Source organism: Lolium perenne, chromosome 2, assembly GCF_019359855.2.
Source record: "Lolium perenne isolate Kyuss_39 chromosome 2, Kyuss_2.0, whole genome shotgun sequence".
In the NCBI taxonomy this organism is placed as follows: Eukaryota; Viridiplantae; Streptophyta; class Magnoliopsida; order Poales; family Poaceae; genus Lolium; species Lolium perenne.
Window position 1 is genome coordinate 266321365 of NC_067245.2, and position 17748 is coordinate 266339112.

At 49.9% G+C, this 17748-nt stretch overlaps 2 protein-coding genes across 3 annotated transcripts; one reads left to right on the top strand and one right to left on the bottom strand.

Moving 5' to 3' along the window:
• The first annotated feature begins 3303 nt into the window (after window positions 1-3303).
• LOC127336017 (vesicle-associated protein 1-3) lies at window positions 3304-6888 on the top strand. 2 transcript variants are annotated; one of them, XM_051362761.2, is made up of 8 exons: window positions 3312-3783; window positions 3886-3956; window positions 4053-4134; window positions 4238-4353; window positions 4432-4596; window positions 4678-4731; window positions 5335-5412; window positions 6582-6888. In XM_051362761.2, the coding sequence occupies exons 1-8, from the start codon at window positions 3735-3737 to the stop codon at window positions 6693-6695; spliced, it is 729 nt and encodes a 242-aa protein (XP_051218721.1). In that variant the 5' UTR covers window positions 3312-3734; the 3' UTR covers window positions 6696-6888. The 2 variants fall into 2 exon arrangements, with proteins under 2 accessions (XP_051218722.1, XP_051218721.1); XM_051362762.2 differs by lacking the exon at window positions 4678-4731 and having other exon boundaries at window positions 3304-3783.
• Window positions 6889-8432: 1544 nt separating this feature from the next.
• Window positions 8433-9538, bottom strand: LOC127330641 (uncharacterized). Its single transcript, XM_051356781.1, has one exon. It carries the CDS (start codon window positions 9493-9495, stop codon window positions 8611-8613), a length of 885 nt encoding a protein of 294 aa, XP_051212741.1. The 5' UTR covers window positions 9496-9538; the 3' UTR covers window positions 8433-8610.
• Window positions 9539-17748: the final 8210 nt, after the last annotated feature.

A 17748-nucleotide genomic window follows, 5' to 3' on the forward strand; every position in this document is an offset into this window, starting at 1 on the left:
GGGGGCAACAATAATTTTTAAGCTTAATTGCGAAAACCATGTGAAAGCCAGGATTTGAACTCGAGACCTGGGGCTCTGATACCATGTTAAGCTTCATGCACTAGCCACTTGAACCAAAAGTCCGAACTGATGAAAAGGGCTAGACAATCTACTTGTACACTTCACAACAACCACTACCACTATTCACGCCTCGATAGCAACCCCGGAAAGACAAGTGGAGAAACCGAGTAGGGTCGAACCAGGATGGCCCGCCAAATCACCAATAGAGGCTACCACGGGCAGCACAAAAGACTAGCACGGGCCGACCATGATGCTAACCCCGGGAGGAGCTAGCCCATGGTCAAAAAGGCCATTGCACCGGCAGACCCAAACCTTTGGCTCGTAGTGCCGCCGGTGCACACAACATTACTTCTGTGCCTAGGTAGGTATGCGGACTATGTAGCTTTTAGGAACACGAGAATGTCGACCACGGCGGTGGGCTATGTTGCTTGCAAAACCAGACAGGGAATTTATGTTTTCTCTATGCAAAAGAAAGAAATCATGAATGCTTTCAAGTGAGATCACCATACATGAATTGGGTGATGAAGTGTTGTGGATTGGCTACTCTAATATAATGGTTGTGTGCATTGATACAGAGGCCGAGGTTTCATCCTCTATTTCAAAAAAAAATGCATAGTACGTAGCAACTAGATTAGTGGACACTGGACAGTGACTAACAAAGCTGGAGAAGAAAGGCAGATGTGCAGTGATTGTTATGGGTCTGCGGTATGCCATAGTCCATAGATGATAGAGCGCTTGCAAGTGCGAAACTCTGTCATAATCAACCTGGCACTCATCCAGTATTGGGTAAATCCAGTCGCCATCCGACCATAATTCTGAAAATATTCGTGTCCGTTGCGGCGCTGAAGCTGATATCTCACCGATAATTGATTTCGCAACCACTGCTACCTGGCCCTGACCGGCTCCCTGGCGGCTTTTTAAGAGCATATACTCACTCCACCAGCTGCATCTAGACAAAAAAACCATTAGAGCATCTCCAGTCGCGTCCCCAAAGCGTCCCCCAAAGGGATTTAAAGCGCGCCGGACAGAAAATGCGTTCCAGCCGCGTCCCCTAAAGCCCATTTTTGTCCGGCGCCCCCCGATACGGTGTCCGGCGCCCCGAGCCCGTCCCCGTCCCACAGGGGACGCACCGGGGACGCCGGACACAACGAAAAGCGAGGCGGGCTCCCACATGTCGGCGACTATTTGCATAAACTGTTGGTTCGCGCCTCTTTTCTCGTCGCTCCTTCCTTCCCGCGCCTCCCACCCCACCGCCGCCGCTGGATTTCCCGGCCGTTTGGGCGTCTGGATCTCTGCTGAGAGTCGGCACCGTTGTCGCGGCTGGGGCTCCCGCCGGTCGTGGCGCCGACGCCGCGTCGCCAGCGCGTCCCAGAATGCGCCGTCAAATCCGCCCCACCTCCGCGCACAGAAGGTGCTCGACGACTTGCCAGGTAGGCGTGATTGGCCGCTGTTTGTTCCGTCGTCTGCCTCGGCGCAATTTTAACCATTGATTTTGCTTTAGCCATGGACAGCGGCGATGAGATGGTTGCCCTGCTGCTGGAGGACGAGCAAGCCTTGGACGACGACGTGCGGGAGCATTTGCTGATCATCGCGTCCCTCCAGGACATGCTTGATGCTGAGGCGGAGAAGAGGAAGAGGCCGCGCCGCGGAGGATCAAGGCCGGGAAGAAGGAAGTCGAAGCCCCGGCAGAGGATGGAGGGGCATGCCATGCTGCACAACGACTACTTCGACGACGACGCAACACAGGCCGACAATTTTCGGCGCCGGTACAGGATGAGCAAGGGGCTGTTCATGAATATCCTCCACGGCGTTCGAGAGCTCGACCCCTACTTCAAGCTCAAGCTCGACGCTGTAGGCGTCCTCGGATTCTCGTCGATTCAGAAGTGCACCGCCGCCATGAGGATGCTTGCATACGGAGCACCTGCCGATACACAGGACGACTACCTTCGCATGAGTGAGTCTACTGCCATTGAGTGCATGTACAAGTTTTGCCGAGCTGTGGTGGGAAAGTTTGGCAACTACTTGAGAGGGCCAACTGAGGAAGAGACTGCAAGGATCATGGCACAAAATGCTGCCAGAGGATTTTCTGGAATGCTTGAAAGCATCGATTGCATGCACTGGGCATGGAAGAACTGCCCGTTTGCTTGGCAAGGTATATACATTTGCCGTCATGGATATTGCAGTGTGGTGCTTGAAGCTGTGGCAGATTATGACCTCTGGATTTGGCATTCTTTCTTTGGCATGGCGGGATCACACAATGATATCAACGTGTTGCAGCGGTCTCCGGTGTTCAGCAGACTAGTGGAAGGGCATGCTCCACCATGCAACTATGAGATCAATGGCCACCAATATACCAAAGGCTATTATCTAGCCGATGGTATATATCCAAAATGGGCCACTTTTGTCAAAATAATCTCGAATCCATCAGGTCTGAAGAATTCCCACTTTGCTACACGACAGGAGGCTTGCAGGAAGGATGTCGAGCGGGCATTTGGTGTGCTTCAAGCACAATTTGCCATTGTCCGGTACCCTGCTCTAAGCTGGTCTCACGACCAAATGTGGGAGGTGATGCAGGCTTGTGTGATCATGCACAACATGATCATCGAGGATGATCGCAAGAATCATGTTAGGTCACATGTTGGTCCCTATGAGTGTCAAGGCCCTCTTGCGGAGGTTGATCATGAGTTGCCTGCAGATTTTGCTGATTTTCTCGCCATGCACGCAGAGATCCGTGACAGCAATGTGCATGAGCAACTTCAAGCTGATCTCGTTGAGCATTTGTGGAGGATCAAAGGAAATACTGTGGCACCTTGATATAGCATCTAGCCCTATTTATTATATTTGATTACTTGTTTTATTGTTTGTTGTAATTTAATTTGAAAACAATCCTCGCAAACATTTTTATTCATATGCTACATTTGATAAATGGTTTATGTGTTAAAAAAAGTAATTTAAATGTTTGGGGGCGGCGTTTGGGGGACGCGGCTGGGGAGCGACGTCCCCCGAAAGCGGCACGAACAAAACACGTCCCCCAAACGCTCAATCCGGCGCGGTTTGGGGGACGTTTTGGGGGACGCGACTGGAGATGCTCTTAGCTGGTTACCCTGGTCTCACTATAGTAGCACAAGAAGATATCTTCTCTTTGGAGAAAGTTGTTTTACAACGATCCATATCGTTTCAGAACAGGCGGAGATAAACAAAATTCAGCTGTAAGGTAAAGTTGGCAGCGCATCACATCCCACAATCATCAGACCAGAAAAACAAAAGTCACACTCCTTATCCCAAAGTCGAGCTAGAAAGAAAAAAAATCCGGAGGAGGCGCAGAAATCACATCGCATCCCCCCGGCGGCTTTGCGATACACCACCAGGAGGCAAGAACAGCTGAAGACGAAGCCAAACTTACCACTGTTCTCCAGGATATCGCCGCAGAGCAGAGAACCCACGCCAATATCATATTCCTCCGGTTCCCGAGCTGCTCCTCACGACTACAGATCACCCAAGCCTCATCATCATTGCCATTTATTCCCGCACTTTGCTTCCGGGGGCAGGAACCGCAAGGACCCAACCACTTCTCTCGCCGTGCAGCTCACTGGTTCTTCACGAGCAGCACTATCAAGGGAAAATATCGAATCTTCCTGCTGTTCCTGTTTCTCCCTGCTGCTCTGATCGGAGCCATGAGCAGCACTCTGCTTCGAGTCTCCCCTTCCGAGCTCAAGATCCCCTGTAAGTGTCTTCGAGAACCCTTTCTACCTGATTCAGTGGCGCTTCTCGGTGCTTTCCTTCCAAGACTGATCTTCTTCTTGCTCTCTGTGCCTGATCGAGAAGATGAGGTCAAGAGGCAGCGATCTTGCTGCATGCAGCTGATGAACAAGACCGACAAGTACGTGGCGTTCAAGGTGAATACCCTCTCCTTGTCCTCGCACTCTGCTGCTACTCTTTGCGGTGCATTGGGGGGCAGAAGGGGTGATGGATTTCAACGTGCCGATCCGTAGGTGAAGACGACGAACCCGAGGAAGTACTCCGTGCGGCACAGCTGCGGAATACTGCTGCCCCGGAGCTCCTGCAGTGTCACAGGTGCCGTTTGCTTTAATTTGTATACCAGCAGCGTCATGTTAAAATAAAATAGAGATCGGTTTATCTGGTACATATTGTTACTGAAGTGATGGAATTGGTGTAGTCACGATGCTGGCTCCCAAGGAGATGCAACTGGATTACCATTGCAAGGACAAGTTCCTCGTGCAGAGTGCCGTGGCGCGAGATGGGGCAACTATGAGAGATTTTGTACCTGAATTGGTAGGTTCACGAACAATTGCAGTTGATCTGTTAATTGATCTCCAGTTATCTAGTGCTTATCTGTGACACTGTCTGTAGTTCACTAGGGCGCCGGGTAGGTTAATCGAGGAGTTCAAGCTAAGGGTGGTCTACATTGCTGCTAATCCTCCCTCGCCTGTGCCCGAGGAGGCAGAGGAAGAGGATGCAGCCCCTGCGTTAGAGGAGATTGGCTATGAAGCGAAAAAGTCATCAGCGTTCGATGTTGTAAGTGATAGCATCACTCTGTTTCGTGCTACAACAGAAAGCAGTATCATGCATTTCATCGTTTATTCTTTTGTTTCTCAGGAATCTAGACTAAGATCTGTAGATAATTCTGAACCCAAGCTTTCATGCACCGAGGTAATCCATAGCTCAGTGAAAACACATTTGCATCTACTAGTTTTATTTGATTGAAAAAAATAAGCACTTGCTGATTCTGAACATGTTAGTGTCCATATATTTAGCTGTTTTCCGTTTTCCTTGTTTGGAGTAATGCACAATTGACACAAACATATCAGACCAAGACTGAATCTTTTTAACATCAGGTTCATGATAATCGCATGTTCTTTGACTAATATAGTTTCAATACGAGTACTTCTGTGACCATACCTTGAGAATCTTCTTTCCACATAAGGATGTTTTTGGTGCCTTCACCCAGTTGCTTGGTAATCAATTTATTGTTTTGAGTAAATAAAAAGATAAAATCAGGTTTGTGGTTCCGGTTTGTTTTGTGGGGGCAGACGAGGTCCTTATTTTGCTACCATGACATTTTTTTAGTATAGCAGTATGTCACCCTAAAAAACATATAAATTTCTATATTTTTCTGAGTGTGCACTGTTTATAGATCAATGGATTAAACTCATCAAATCTTACTTCTTGAGTTAGTACTGAACCATTTTGTGGTTAACTTTCACAATCCATTGATTATTTTTAACCTACTTTTTTTTGTATGTGTCTGTTTAGGGTGCCTCTTTAGCATCAACCCTTGTTGGAGACAGATTACATAAAGTACATGACAATCCCAAGTTTGAGCAAGATATGGTAAGATCCACTTCAAATGATCAAAATCATAAGCTTATTTTACTAGCAAAGTATGGATTAACTCTGTAATGATGATTCAGAGTTATGAAATTACCACAATGCAAGGAATTTTTTTCATGACATAATATTGTGAAATATTTTTTTTGTTCTGGACGTCGTGTTATGTTTTCAGTTAGTAAGTCTAAAATCCTAGATAATTTTGACAATTAGCTTCCAGAAGTGAAATTTTGGACATTGTCACACTGGAAGCAGTATGGCTGCCGCGTGGAGATTAATTTCGGAGCCGTGAGTGCTAGCAATTTAAAAGCCTTGTAATTAAACAGATGTAAGATAATAGTAATAATTACAGCTTAATCTAACATGTTCAAAGGAGTAAATCTTAAAATTTAGAAAAAAATTAATTGAAATAACTATGAAATCAAGGTACTTATTAAACTGGGGTTATTTGAGAAAAATTATTTCCCCTAAATAATTATGAGTTTTCTAGATTTGTAATACCTACGGCAGAGGCAGTATTGTTTTCAGAAAGTTTCTGGGTTTCTATGTTTTGCATATTTTAAAAGTTAATTTTACTTTCCTAACAAAAAAGAGAAAGCTGGACCACCGACCTCACTTTTCTGAATGGACAAATATTGACACTTGAGTAAAAAATTCAAAATTACCAGAATAAGACTTGCAGTATCAGTTGTTATAGGGCATACATATTCTACGGATGTACCATGGCTGAGTTAAAAAGAAGTAGCGCCGCTGATAGTTGTTATAAATTTTCTTCCAATCTTTGCACATGCACGAATCTCAAACTCTGATCGGGCATTTCTAAGTAGATACTTTTGGACATAGTTGTTTCTCGATTGCCTAAGGAAATAGGAAAATCATATATTTTAGCATGCCCAGCTAATGATAGTATTTATTGATAGACTTGGACATTTGCTGAAAAAATTGAACTAATAGTATTAATATGGTGCTCCATGAAGGAAATATATGGACTCACAAAATTACTGCACATATTTTTTTCCATAAAATTGATTTCACCATGGTTATGATCTCTAAATGATCACCTATGTGCTCTACTTTTTTTTTTCGCAAATATGTGCTCTACTTTCAGATATCTGAACATTTGAATTTGCATTGTTTCATATATCTGAATATATGAATTTGCCTTGTTTTAGGAACTACTAAGTGAAGCAAGATCATCTCAACAGGGTTTCTCAGTAATGTTTGTGCTATTCGTCTTCATGTCATCTGTCTTCATTGGACACTTGATGAAGCACATAAAGGTTTAACCACATAAATATACTGTAAAAAAAGGAACTGATCTTCACCTGAACTTCAATACAAGCATAGATCCTCTCCCTGTCACACAGGGTACACATGTAGAACTGTAATTCTGTGAAGGGATCCTGAAGTTGGTGAATCTGTACATAGAAAGACAGCACCCATCATGTTCATGTATATATATGGTTTTTATCAGTTGCAGCCTCATGGGACTTATACTTTCAGTTTTGTATGATTTTGCTCGCTATTTTTATTTGTGATATGCAATGTCACAATCTGTATGATATATTGATATGACAGTGCATTTTTCTTGACATTTCAACAGAAAAACAACATCATTAAGCCACTGAAAATGAAGATAACCACAACAGATGATACATCGTCTGAAGCACAAACACTCATATTATTAACTGATCTTGAGGCTGCACGTGCAGTTAAATCATATGGGTATCAACCGTGAAAGGTTGGGGGATCGCATTGCTCGTTCGCTCGAGGCGCCGGCGGAGCAAAACGACGTGGCACTGCCCTCTTGATTTCCCCAAAGCCGTCGGTGGATAGTCGATCAGGAGCACCTTCATCTTGTGCAAAACAGAGTCGATTTGTCATCTCTGTTTGAGCTCGTAATGACGGGAAATTCTAACCCATTCGATTTTGTTCGAATTGAACATGAACAGTGGAAATACCTGCAACGATGTGCGCGTGGTGGTGCTCGTGGACGATCCTTGTTGGCTCCAGAGGTGAAGCCATGAGCGATGATAGCAGCAGGAGGCAGAAGAAGATGTTGGCCATGGCCATGGGGAGAGACCTCGTCATTGATAGAGTTGGTTCCTGATTTGGGGGAATTAATATGGTTCCTGTAGTTTGATTTGGGGAATTAATATGACAAAACCTGTAATGTGGTAAGAGTTAACAGTTGTCCAACAATAATGCGTTCCTTATTTGCTTGGTTCTGATCACGTCATCCTTGATACTAGGTATAAACCATAGGATTTTGCTATGTCTCAGTCAACTGAGATTTTGTTAAGTCTAATTCACTTACAAAAAAATGTTTGAGTTGCACGTTTCTGTTAAAAAAGTGCAATTGCACTTTTCTGCCAGAAATGTGCAACTGGACCGAGTTGCACTTTTCTTTGAACTGTAGTTGCACTTTTCTGAGTTGACTGAGACTTAAGAAAATCTCAGTCAACTGAGAGACATAGAGACACCCTAAACCATATATAGTTTTTTGAGAAAAAAATCCGAAATAAAGATATATTGAATAAAGATATATTGAGTTGCACTACTCGTCTGGAGAATCTTTTATAGGGGTAATCTCGCCCAAAACTGATGCAACTTTCTCTCCACGGTGGGGACGAAGCTGAAACATAAGATCAGTGGGTTCAGGCGTTCAGCTCTACTAGTTATATTGTGATCTCCACTAATGAGCCAAGTAAAAGACTGAATTAGTGAAGGTTCAAAAAAACTCGTCCATTGTATACCAGCTACGCCACTGAGGGTTCTTTAACTTTCATGCCAAAAACTATATTCTATATTTAGGAATGGAGGGAGTAGTATTTTCCAAAATCTAAATGCAATTTTGTGATCTTCTGATATACTACATGAAGATGTGTGCAGATGGATGGCAGAAACCTTTAGGTCAAACCAAAATTATATGAAGATGTTAACAAACATAAATGTAAGTCTGTAAATGCTTTAACAGGAGAGTAAGATAAAGTTTCCGTAAAAGGATACTATTAACTTGACAATTTCAGAAAGACAGCGCGAATCAATTATCCTGAAGGAGTACAAATCTAGATTTGAATTACTATGAAGATCACAACTTTGCCTGTCAGAGAAAATAAGAGTTGACAAATTGGCTTGAACTTTACAAGACTGAGAACAAACGGAAGAAACAAGGATAAAACTAAACAACCGCCATGTACTCTACGTCGGAACAACATAAGCAGATTGCTGAGCCACCGCGGCAAACTCTAACGCCAGCCCGGCCCCGAGCGCGACCACCGCCACCACCGCGGCAGCGCCGCACAATGCAGCCCGCCGTGTCCACCAGCGCCTCCGAGCGGTAGTCCTTGTCGCCGACGGCACTTCTATCGGTGCTGCTGCGGCCGCTGTCGCTGCCACCGCCGCTGCCTCCTTGACCTTGTGTGCTTCCGCGTCATCCTGGTCCAAATTGCACTTGGCGTCGAACGCAGCCTCCTTGCCCATTACCTCAAATCCGGAGCAGGAGTCGGTGCACGAGCAGCCGCCAGACCCGGACACGGACCCGGACGCTGACCCGGCCGCCGCCTCATCAGATTCTTCTTCTTCCTTGGTCGGCGCGGCGACGGCACTGTGCGCCCAATCCTCGATCGTCCTCTCGAGGACGCCGAATCGCCACTCGACATCGACGAGATGCTCGGGCAGCGCGCCGCGGTAGCTGTCCCGCTCGGCGGCGATGAGCATGCGGAGGAAGTCGGTCTTGGCGCCGATATCCGTGAAGAGGCTGCCGTCCACGTCGGAGCGCCGGGGCCGGGAGGCGAGCGCCTTGGTAAGCCAGGCGTCCAACTCGTCCAGCTTCCGCTCTATCACTTGGGCAGGGCGCCGGAGCGCCGTCTGCGTCGCCGGCAGCGACACGTCGATGGTCGGGGAGGATCCCGTTTCGGGCTCGGCATCGGCGCCCTTCATCGGCGGTGGCGGAGGTGCGTGGCCTTGCGGTGGTGTAACGGGCGGTTTTGCTACTGCTTGAGGCTTTGATCGGCGGCCTCGTGTGGGGTTTGAGGAGGAGTTGCGGCTCTTGGCCGGAACGTGCGCGCGCTTCGGTAACCGCATCCGTGCGTGCCTGCGAACTTGATCTGATTGCTCTGTGCCTCGTGTGGCGAGAGCGCGCGCGTTTTAGATGGGAAAGTGTGGGTAACCGACTAACCGCAATCTCAAGGAGTCATCGAATTCCAGCGCGAATGGGCGAGTGAAATGCACCTGCAGTCCTGGAAGTTACCGGCGATGTCCAAAATGGTCCTGAAACTCAGTAAATGCATCAAAACAGTCCTGAAACTTGTTTTTGATATCCACATACGGTCCTAGATACGTATAGAGGTGACGTGGTAACGTAAGTGGACCTAGTGAGGCAGTCTTGGATGGCCCACGGTGGTTGTGAAAGATGCCTGAATCCTTATGTTCAAATTTTATGTCAAAGCAGTCAGATCTCAACATAAATCGGGCAACCGTTAGAAATTCCTAAATCCGAATCATCTGATCGTTCCCAATCTACCGCGTCCACCCCTCTCGCTGCCGCCCTCCAGATGCTGACTCCGGCCATCGTGTAGAGGAAAGGCCGGCGGTGGAAGCATAGGAGTTGTTCTCTCGGCTCGACAATTGCCCCACAGCCACACGTTCTCTGCTGTGTACGTCTGTTACAAGCCGCCGTTCCTGCCGGCGTGTGCATGGTGAGCAGTCGTGGTGGCAATACTGCTGACGCAGGAGCTTTTTCACCCTGTGTCGCCTTAACGTTGCTCATGACCGTGCCGCACGTCGCTCATGGTTGCACCGCCGTTCCTCGCTGTGTTGCGCGTCGCTCGTGGTCGTGTCGCCGCTTCTGGCCGTGTCGCTCACCGCGCATGGAGAGCTCCCCTTACCAGCGGAAGTCGGGGTAGCATCCTAGAGCATCTCCAGTCGCGTCCCGCAAACCGTCCCCCAAAGGTATTTGGGGCGCGCCGGAGAAAAAATCGCTCCCAGCCGCGCGCTCCAAAGGCCCTTTTTGTCCGGTGTGACCTAATACGCTGTCCGGCGTTCCGAGCCCATCCCCGCTACATAGGGGACGCTCCGAGCACGGCGATTTCAGTATTAGTAAAGAGTTTTCTTCTATGTAGTATTAAAATTAATTTTAATGTTTTGGAGACGCGTTTGTGGGACGCGGTTAGGGAGCGACGTCCCACAAACGCGGCACGAACAAAACACATTCTCCAAACGCTTTATTCAACGTTGTTTAGGGGACGGTTTGGGGGACGCGACTGAGATGCTCTGAATCCGTTGTGCGGCCGGACGCCGCCCACCAAGGGTCGTGGGAAACTAGGGCATCTCCAACCAGCTGACCCAAACGGACGCGCTGGGCCGTCCGTTTTGGGCCGTTTGGGTGGCCAAGCGGACACCCGGACAGCGGCCCGCATCCGCGTGTCCGTTTGGGTCGCGCGCTGCGCCCAACGCGCGGACGCAACGCATTTGTAATAAAATAAAACAAAAATGAAAATAAAAAAGGAAAACAACAAAACATAAATTTAAACTAGTTGGTCATTAAACTTAGCCCTATTTTGGGCAAATTTTACACAAAAGAAAGCCTTATATGGCTTTAAACTAAATAAAAACCCTAGCCAGGGTTTGCGAGCACGCGGTGGCCGCCGGCAGATTTACCCCGCAGAGTACTGTCGTCGTCGCCGTCGATGACGACGACGCCGTGGCGGTGACGCGCTGTTCCGGATCGAAACGCCGGAGGGCACCGGGGACTCCGGCCAGGGCGACCATCGCGCCCTTTCCTGTGCGGAGTCCGGGTTCGGCGGGCTCGCCGGCCTGCGCAGTCGTGCCCTCCGCGCGGACTCACCGCGGAGCTGCTCCTCCGTTGCGGCCTGCAACTCCGCCTGTAGCCGGAGTGTGGCCAGGCGCTCCTCCTCCGCTAGGCGCGCGGCCCGACGCTCCTCCTCCTCCCGGAGCGCCGCCTGACGCGTTGCCTCCTCCTGACGGCGCGCCAGCTCGAGGAAGGCCCACGCCTCCGCCCGGGCGTCCTCCTGGCCTTCCTGGCCGCCTCCTCCGCCGCGGAGGCGCGCAGCGTCTCGGCGAGGTGCGGCCATTTGGCCAGCTCGTCGAGATCGCTCTGCTCGCGGGACGCCGCGAGCGCCGCCTGCAGCTCCGGGTCGTCCTCCTCCGCCGCCTGGGCCTGGGGCTGCTCGCCAATGTAGAGGCCGCCGGGCGGCGGCCAGCCCGCCTTGCAGGTGTGCGTGCTCGCGCGAGGCCGCGCCGTCGCGGAGGTGAAGCACGTGTGCCGGTGCGCATCGTGCTCCACCTCGAACCACAAGTCCCAGTTGGGACTTGCGTCGCCGTAAGCGGGGTCCTGCTGGAGGTCCGCCGGCAGCTGCGCGCGGCGCCTCCGGATCTCCGCGACGCGGGCGCGGCCGGATGTCGGGATGGGCGGCACCGGAACCCGATCTGGGCTCAGGTGCCAGCCGTGGGGGAGGTGCACGTCCCCCCACGGCATTGGGACGCCGGCGTCCCAGAACATCTGCGCCACCGCTACGGTGACGTAGATCCGGTCGCGTCTGGGCGTCGCCGGCGGGCCCATGGCGAACGGCGCTGGCGCGACTTGCCGGCTGCTGCCGGCCTCGTGGTCGTTGGCGGACGGCTGGAACTCGCGCTTCGGGGCCATGGCGGCGCGGAAGCTTCGAGCTCGCGCGTGCGGCCGGAGTGGAGAGAGTGGGGACTGGATAGAGACAGTCCCCTTCCCCAGTCCACATTTAATAGGACTGGGGCACCGACAGGTGGGCCAGCCACGCGGACGAGGCGGACACGCGAGGACGCCGCGTGCCATCCGCGGCCACGCAAACCCGGCCCAGATTTGGGCCGGGTTTGCGTCGTTCCGGACTCCGCGGCCGTCCGCTTTTGCGGTGCGTCCCCGCGTTGGGCCGCGTTTTTGTCCGGCTCGACCCAAACGGATGCGCGGACACGGTTTGGGTCGCGCGATTGGAGATGCCCCTAGCTCGGCCACCGTCACTGTCGTCGCCACGCTCTAGACGGCGTTCCGGTTGCGGATAATTTACCTCCATCCGTAGCTGCTGCAGCGCCCGCGTCAGGCCTCTCCACATTCAATAATTCCATATGTGCGCACACATAGATTGCAAGAGGGATATCTTTATGCAGCCTCCCTGGTAAATATCTCTACGCAGCCTCCCTGGTACTTGCACGATCTTGCTGTTCATTTCGGCATCCATACATGCACAGGCGTATACCAAATTCCAGTATCCACATGTGCATGCATACGCACACACATAGTTAGTTGCTCTTAATTTTAGGACTACAAAAGAGAAGTAGAATCGCGCGGCCGTTGAGGGGGATTGCCACGTCACATTTATACGTATCTATAGGACCGTATGTGGTCATCCAATGCAAGTTTTGGGACTGTTTTGAGGCGTTTTCTGAGTTTCAGGACCAGTTTAGACATCGACTGTACCTTCGAGGACTGCTGATGCATTTCACTCCGAATGGGCTGCGAGCGATGCACTGGATAATCTAGGTAGGCCTCGCGGGCTGGTTTTGGCGTGCCCATTTGCACTTCATTTGAGCCCCAAAAAATGCCAAAATGGAACCAGCATCGCTGAGTTCACGAATTCATGAATCATGAATCATGAGGGAAATCCTTATGCACCGACCAGGTTGGTGATTACCTGGCGCCACACACCCCGCACATCGTTTTCTCTTCATCTTTTTTTTTGTTTTATTTCTTTTCATTAGTTTTCATTTCTTTTCTCGATTTATTTTTCGTATTTTAAAAAATAATTTTGAAAATGTTCAGATTTTGAAAAGTTCAAATATTGAAAAGTTTATTTTTGGAAGAAAGTTCGGATTTTGAACAAGCAACACTGAGTTTTAAAAGTTCAAGACGTCAAATCCTATTTAATGTTTGTTGCGACGGTTAGCGCGTCGAGGCACACCCCTCCAACGCAACATGACCAACCCACCATGCTCGGGAGCAACGTGGATCTTGTCGGAGATGTTAAGGACAACCGCACCGATGACATAGGGTTCATGGTGAGGGGTGCGAGGATCTCACCAATGACATAGGGTTCACGGTGTGGGTTTGTAGGAAGCACTAGAGCCGGGAAGGGTTAGAAAAAGGCCATGCGACAACTCGAGAAGGGCAGCGAGAAGATGCCGAAGTGCCACCGACCGGGAGGCAGAAGTATGCGACAATGCCGACGGACAACGGTGGTGTCGGGAGGATGTCGACGGTAGGGATGGTCTACAGCTGTGGTGGAGTTGATGGGCCTAGCCCACATCGCATTAGCTGCAAACATTGGCGGTAAGAACGCCAAACAAGAGCCCCGTTTAGGATGGCAAATCCTAGTATGCCTGCACGACCCGTTTTGGTTAAGGAAAAAATGCGCTTACCTCATCTATATTTAGATATTCACCTGCTTTTCCAAAATATATACCATCCTTGCATAATTAGAAGTGGTTCAACCCTTAATAACAAACGGTTAACTGTTTAAACCTAATAATCTTATGGTTAACCTACATTATCCCTTCACGCAAATTGGGAAAACTCTAGAAAAAGGCCGACCTTCGTGAAGGGAAGATAACTCGCTCCGCACGTGACAAGTGGCACGCTGTGGTGCCAGGAAATCCCTGGGAAGTGGTCTCCCTGCTCGCCACGTGTCGCAAGGGGAAGCAAGGCACTACTAGGAAAAGGCCTAGCCGTAAGACTGCCAGCAGTGGCGCACCATGACTGCCGTGCGCCACTACTACTTAGCAGTGGCGCACCACAAAACGGTGGGCCACTGTTACAAAAGTAGTAGTGGCGCACCTTGATTGTGGTGCGCCATAAGTAAGTGGTGACAGGAGGCCAACTCCTCCCCCAACCTAGTAGTGGCGCACGTCTCCGGGGTGCGCCACTGCTACATTTCTTACCTATGGTGCACGTCGGTGAGGTGCGCCACTGCTAGGAGGTGTCCAGAGCCCGTTTAGAGATGATAGGCTTAGCAATGGCGCACTTCGGTGGTGCGCCACTGCTACATAGGTTACCTATGGCGCATGTCATTAGGTGCGCCACTGCTAGGGGGTGGCCAGAGCCCAATTTAGAGATGAGAGGCTTAGCAGTGGCGCACCACCTAGCAGTGCGCCATTGCTATGTCACCCTAGCAGTGGCGCACAGCTAGGTGGTGCGCCACTGCTAACCTGGGACCATTTCCTGCTTTTAACCCCTCCACTCACATGTGCCACCCACTTTCCCCATACACTCTTCCACCACCACCTCCCACCAAATCTGGATCTGGTCGTGTTGCCCCTCCTTCCCACCTCATTTTCACCTCTTCAAAAATTAAGTTGGTAAACTTAATTTTCTTCATAGGTAAGTAATGGTGAAGCTTTCTTAGCTCAATACCCTACTCAATCTCAACTTTTTACCTCATCCAACACTCTAGGTCTCGCCGTATCGGTAACTTTGTTGGTTTTATGCTTTGTGTGTGACCGGTTCCGATATGATCGTCTTGCACACACGTCACGTACACGTGTGTGTGCGCATATGTTATGTGCGAAGCTCGATGATCATGTGTTGTGCGCATGCGCGAACAGCGTCACGTGCATGTGTGTTGTATGCGAAGCCTCCGGATCCACATGTGTTGTATATGCGAAGCCTCTACACATGTGTTGCATGTGTTTTTGTTTGCAGGGATTTGAAATGCGATGGAGTTGCCAATATTTTGCCGAAACGTTGATTTATTTCCGTTTCGGCGAATGTTGGGCATACTACGCATATACATATGTCCTATTTTTAGGGAAGGTCATGCCAAAATTTTCTTTTGGTATGCTAAGATATCCATTTTCTCTATACCCGCAGGCGACCATGGTCCGCATGATGAGCGAAGGCGTTGTGGCTAGGTTTTTGAAAGCCGCGACAGCCGAGATGATTAGAAATAACCAAAAGGAGATAAGATGTCCGTATCGAAGATGCAAGCTGACGAGCCTTATGGACCCTAAAGCCGATATGGTGCGGGACCACCTTCTCATGCGTGGTTTCATGGATGGCTATCGGTGGGAAGGCGATGAAGATGATTATGAATTTGTCCATGGGATTTCAACAAGAAATAAGGAAGGAGGTGATCAGGATGTAGAAGATCTCGGACATGATCAGGATGTAGAAGATCCCGGAGATGATCATGTTCACAATGTAGGAGATCCTGGACCTGATGATGAGGAAGATCAAGATGGAGGTCATCATGACGATCATGAAGATGAAGACGATGGACCATCGTCGAGGGACTGGGTGCAGGACCCTTATCTTCAAGAGCTGCTTCTCAAGCAGACGAGTAACGCAAGAGCTGCCACCCGAGAGAAAGCCAAGATGGATCAACTGGAGGTAGACGCGGTTACTCCATTGTATGAAGGATGCAGGCCGGAGGATACCCGCCTCAAAGTAACGCTCATGGCTCTGGAGATGAAGGTAAAGCACAAAATGACCGACACATCCTTCAACGACAACATGTCATTCTGGCAGGAACGTCTTCCCAAAGGTAACACGTGTCCGACTAGTATCGAGGAGGCCAAGAAAATCATGTGTCCTCTGGATTTACCGCATGTGAAATACCATGTGTGCTTGAACGATTGCATCATTTATCGGAACGAGCACACGGAGTGTACCATATGTTCGGAGTGCGGCGTCAGTCGGTACAAGAAGGGGAAGAAAGCTCCTCGGAAGGTGGTGTGGTACTTTCCGATCACTCCTCGTCTGCAGCGGTATTTCGCGGATCCTAAGCAAGCAAAGCTAATGCGCTGGCACGCGGAGATGAGGAAGGGAGAAGATGACGCATATGATCCGAAGAAAAAGAAAAAGGACAGGATGTTGAGACACCCTTCGGATGCTAGCCAGTGGAATGCGTTGAACCTCGAGTACCCAGAATTTGGGGACGATCCTAGGAACATAAGGCTGGGCGCGAGCACCGATGGAGTCAATCCGTTTGGCAGCAAGAGCAGCACGCATAGCACCTGGCCCGTGTTTGTGTGGATGTACAACCTCCCCCCTGGTTGTGCATGAAGAGGAAGTACATTCAAATGAGTATGCTAATTGAAGGGCCGAAACAACCAGGGAACGACATCAATCTATATATGGGGCTTCTGAAAGAGGAGCTAGCCACGCTATGGGACGCGCCTGCCAACACGTGGGACGCCGCCGCGGAAGAATATTTCCCTATGAGAGCCGCGTTGCTCACGACGGTGCACGACTTTCTCGGTTACGGATATGTCGCGGGGCAGGTGGTCCACGGATTCAATGCATGCGTCAGGTGCATGGACGACACAACGTACCGCCAGCTAGATAGAGATCCTGGGTCCTCGAAAACGGTGTTCATGGGACATCGAAGGTGGCTTCGCGAGGACGACCCATGGAGGAAACACAAGGATCTGTTCGATGGTCAAGACGAACCACGAAGACGGCCACGTACGAGAAGCGGCGAGCAAATAGACGAGCTATTGAAAAATTGGAAAGAGTGCCCACCGCCGGGAAAGAAGCGAAAGGCGCCGGAGCCGCTGCTTAAGGTATGGAAGACGAGGTCTGTTTTCTGGGACTTGCCGTATTGGAAGATCCTCCGTGTGCCTCACAGCCTTGATGTCATGCACATCACGAAGAACGTGTGCGAGAGTCTGCTTGGTACCCTCCTCAACATGCTAGAGAAGACCAAAGATGGGCCGAAAGCAAGGTACGACTTGCAATCAATTGGGATCAGGGAGGAGCTTCACGCGGGACGCCCTAATGATGATGATGATGACGATGACGATGATGAGGCGGAGGACACGCAAAGTCGTCGCAAGGGCGAAAAGGCCAAAAAGATCGAATATTACTGCCCCCCCCGCGTGCTTCACTCTAAGTCAGAAGGAGATCGAGCAGTTTTTCGACTGTCTCCTAGGAGTAAAACTTCCTTACGGTTACGCGGGGAAGATAAGCAGGTACCTAGACAAAGCGAAGCAGAGGTTCAGCGGGATGAAGTCTCACGACTGTCACGTGCTGATGATGTAGATACTTCCGGTTGCAATCCGTGGGATCATGGACGCGCACGTCCGTGAAACGCTTTTTGGCCTATGCAACTTTTTCGACGTCATCTCTCGGAAGTCTGTTGGCGTGAGGCAACTTAGAAGGCTACAGGAAGAGATCGTGGTGATACTGTGCGAGCTTGAGATGTACTTCCCGCCCGCATTCTTCGACGTTATGGTGCATCTGCTGGTACATATCGTGGAGGATATCATCCAACTGGGGCCGACGTTCCTGCACAACATGATGCCGTTCGAAAGGATGAATGGTGTCATCAAAGGGTACGTTCGCAACAGGGCACG

What these genes read in the sequence shown, in the direction of transcription:
- LOC127336017 (XM_051362761.2), top strand. Translation starts at nt 3,735, where the DNA reads ATGAGCAGCACTCTGCTTCGAGTCTCCCCTTCCGAGCTCAAGATCCCC. An exon ending in ACAAGTACGTGGCGTTCAAG is followed by an intron (nt 3,957 to 4,052) that starts GTGAATACCCTC and finishes GCCGATCCGTAG; the next exon opens with GTGAAGACGACGAACCCGAG. An exon ending in GAGATTTTGTACCTGAATTG is followed by an intron (nt 4,354 to 4,431) that starts GTAGGTTCACGA and finishes CACTGTCTGTAG; the next exon opens with TTCACTAGGGCGCCGGGTAG.
- LOC127330641 (XM_051356781.1), bottom strand. Translation starts at nt 9,495, where the DNA reads ATGCGGTTACCGAAGCGCGCGCACGTTCCGGCCAAGAGCCGCAACTCC.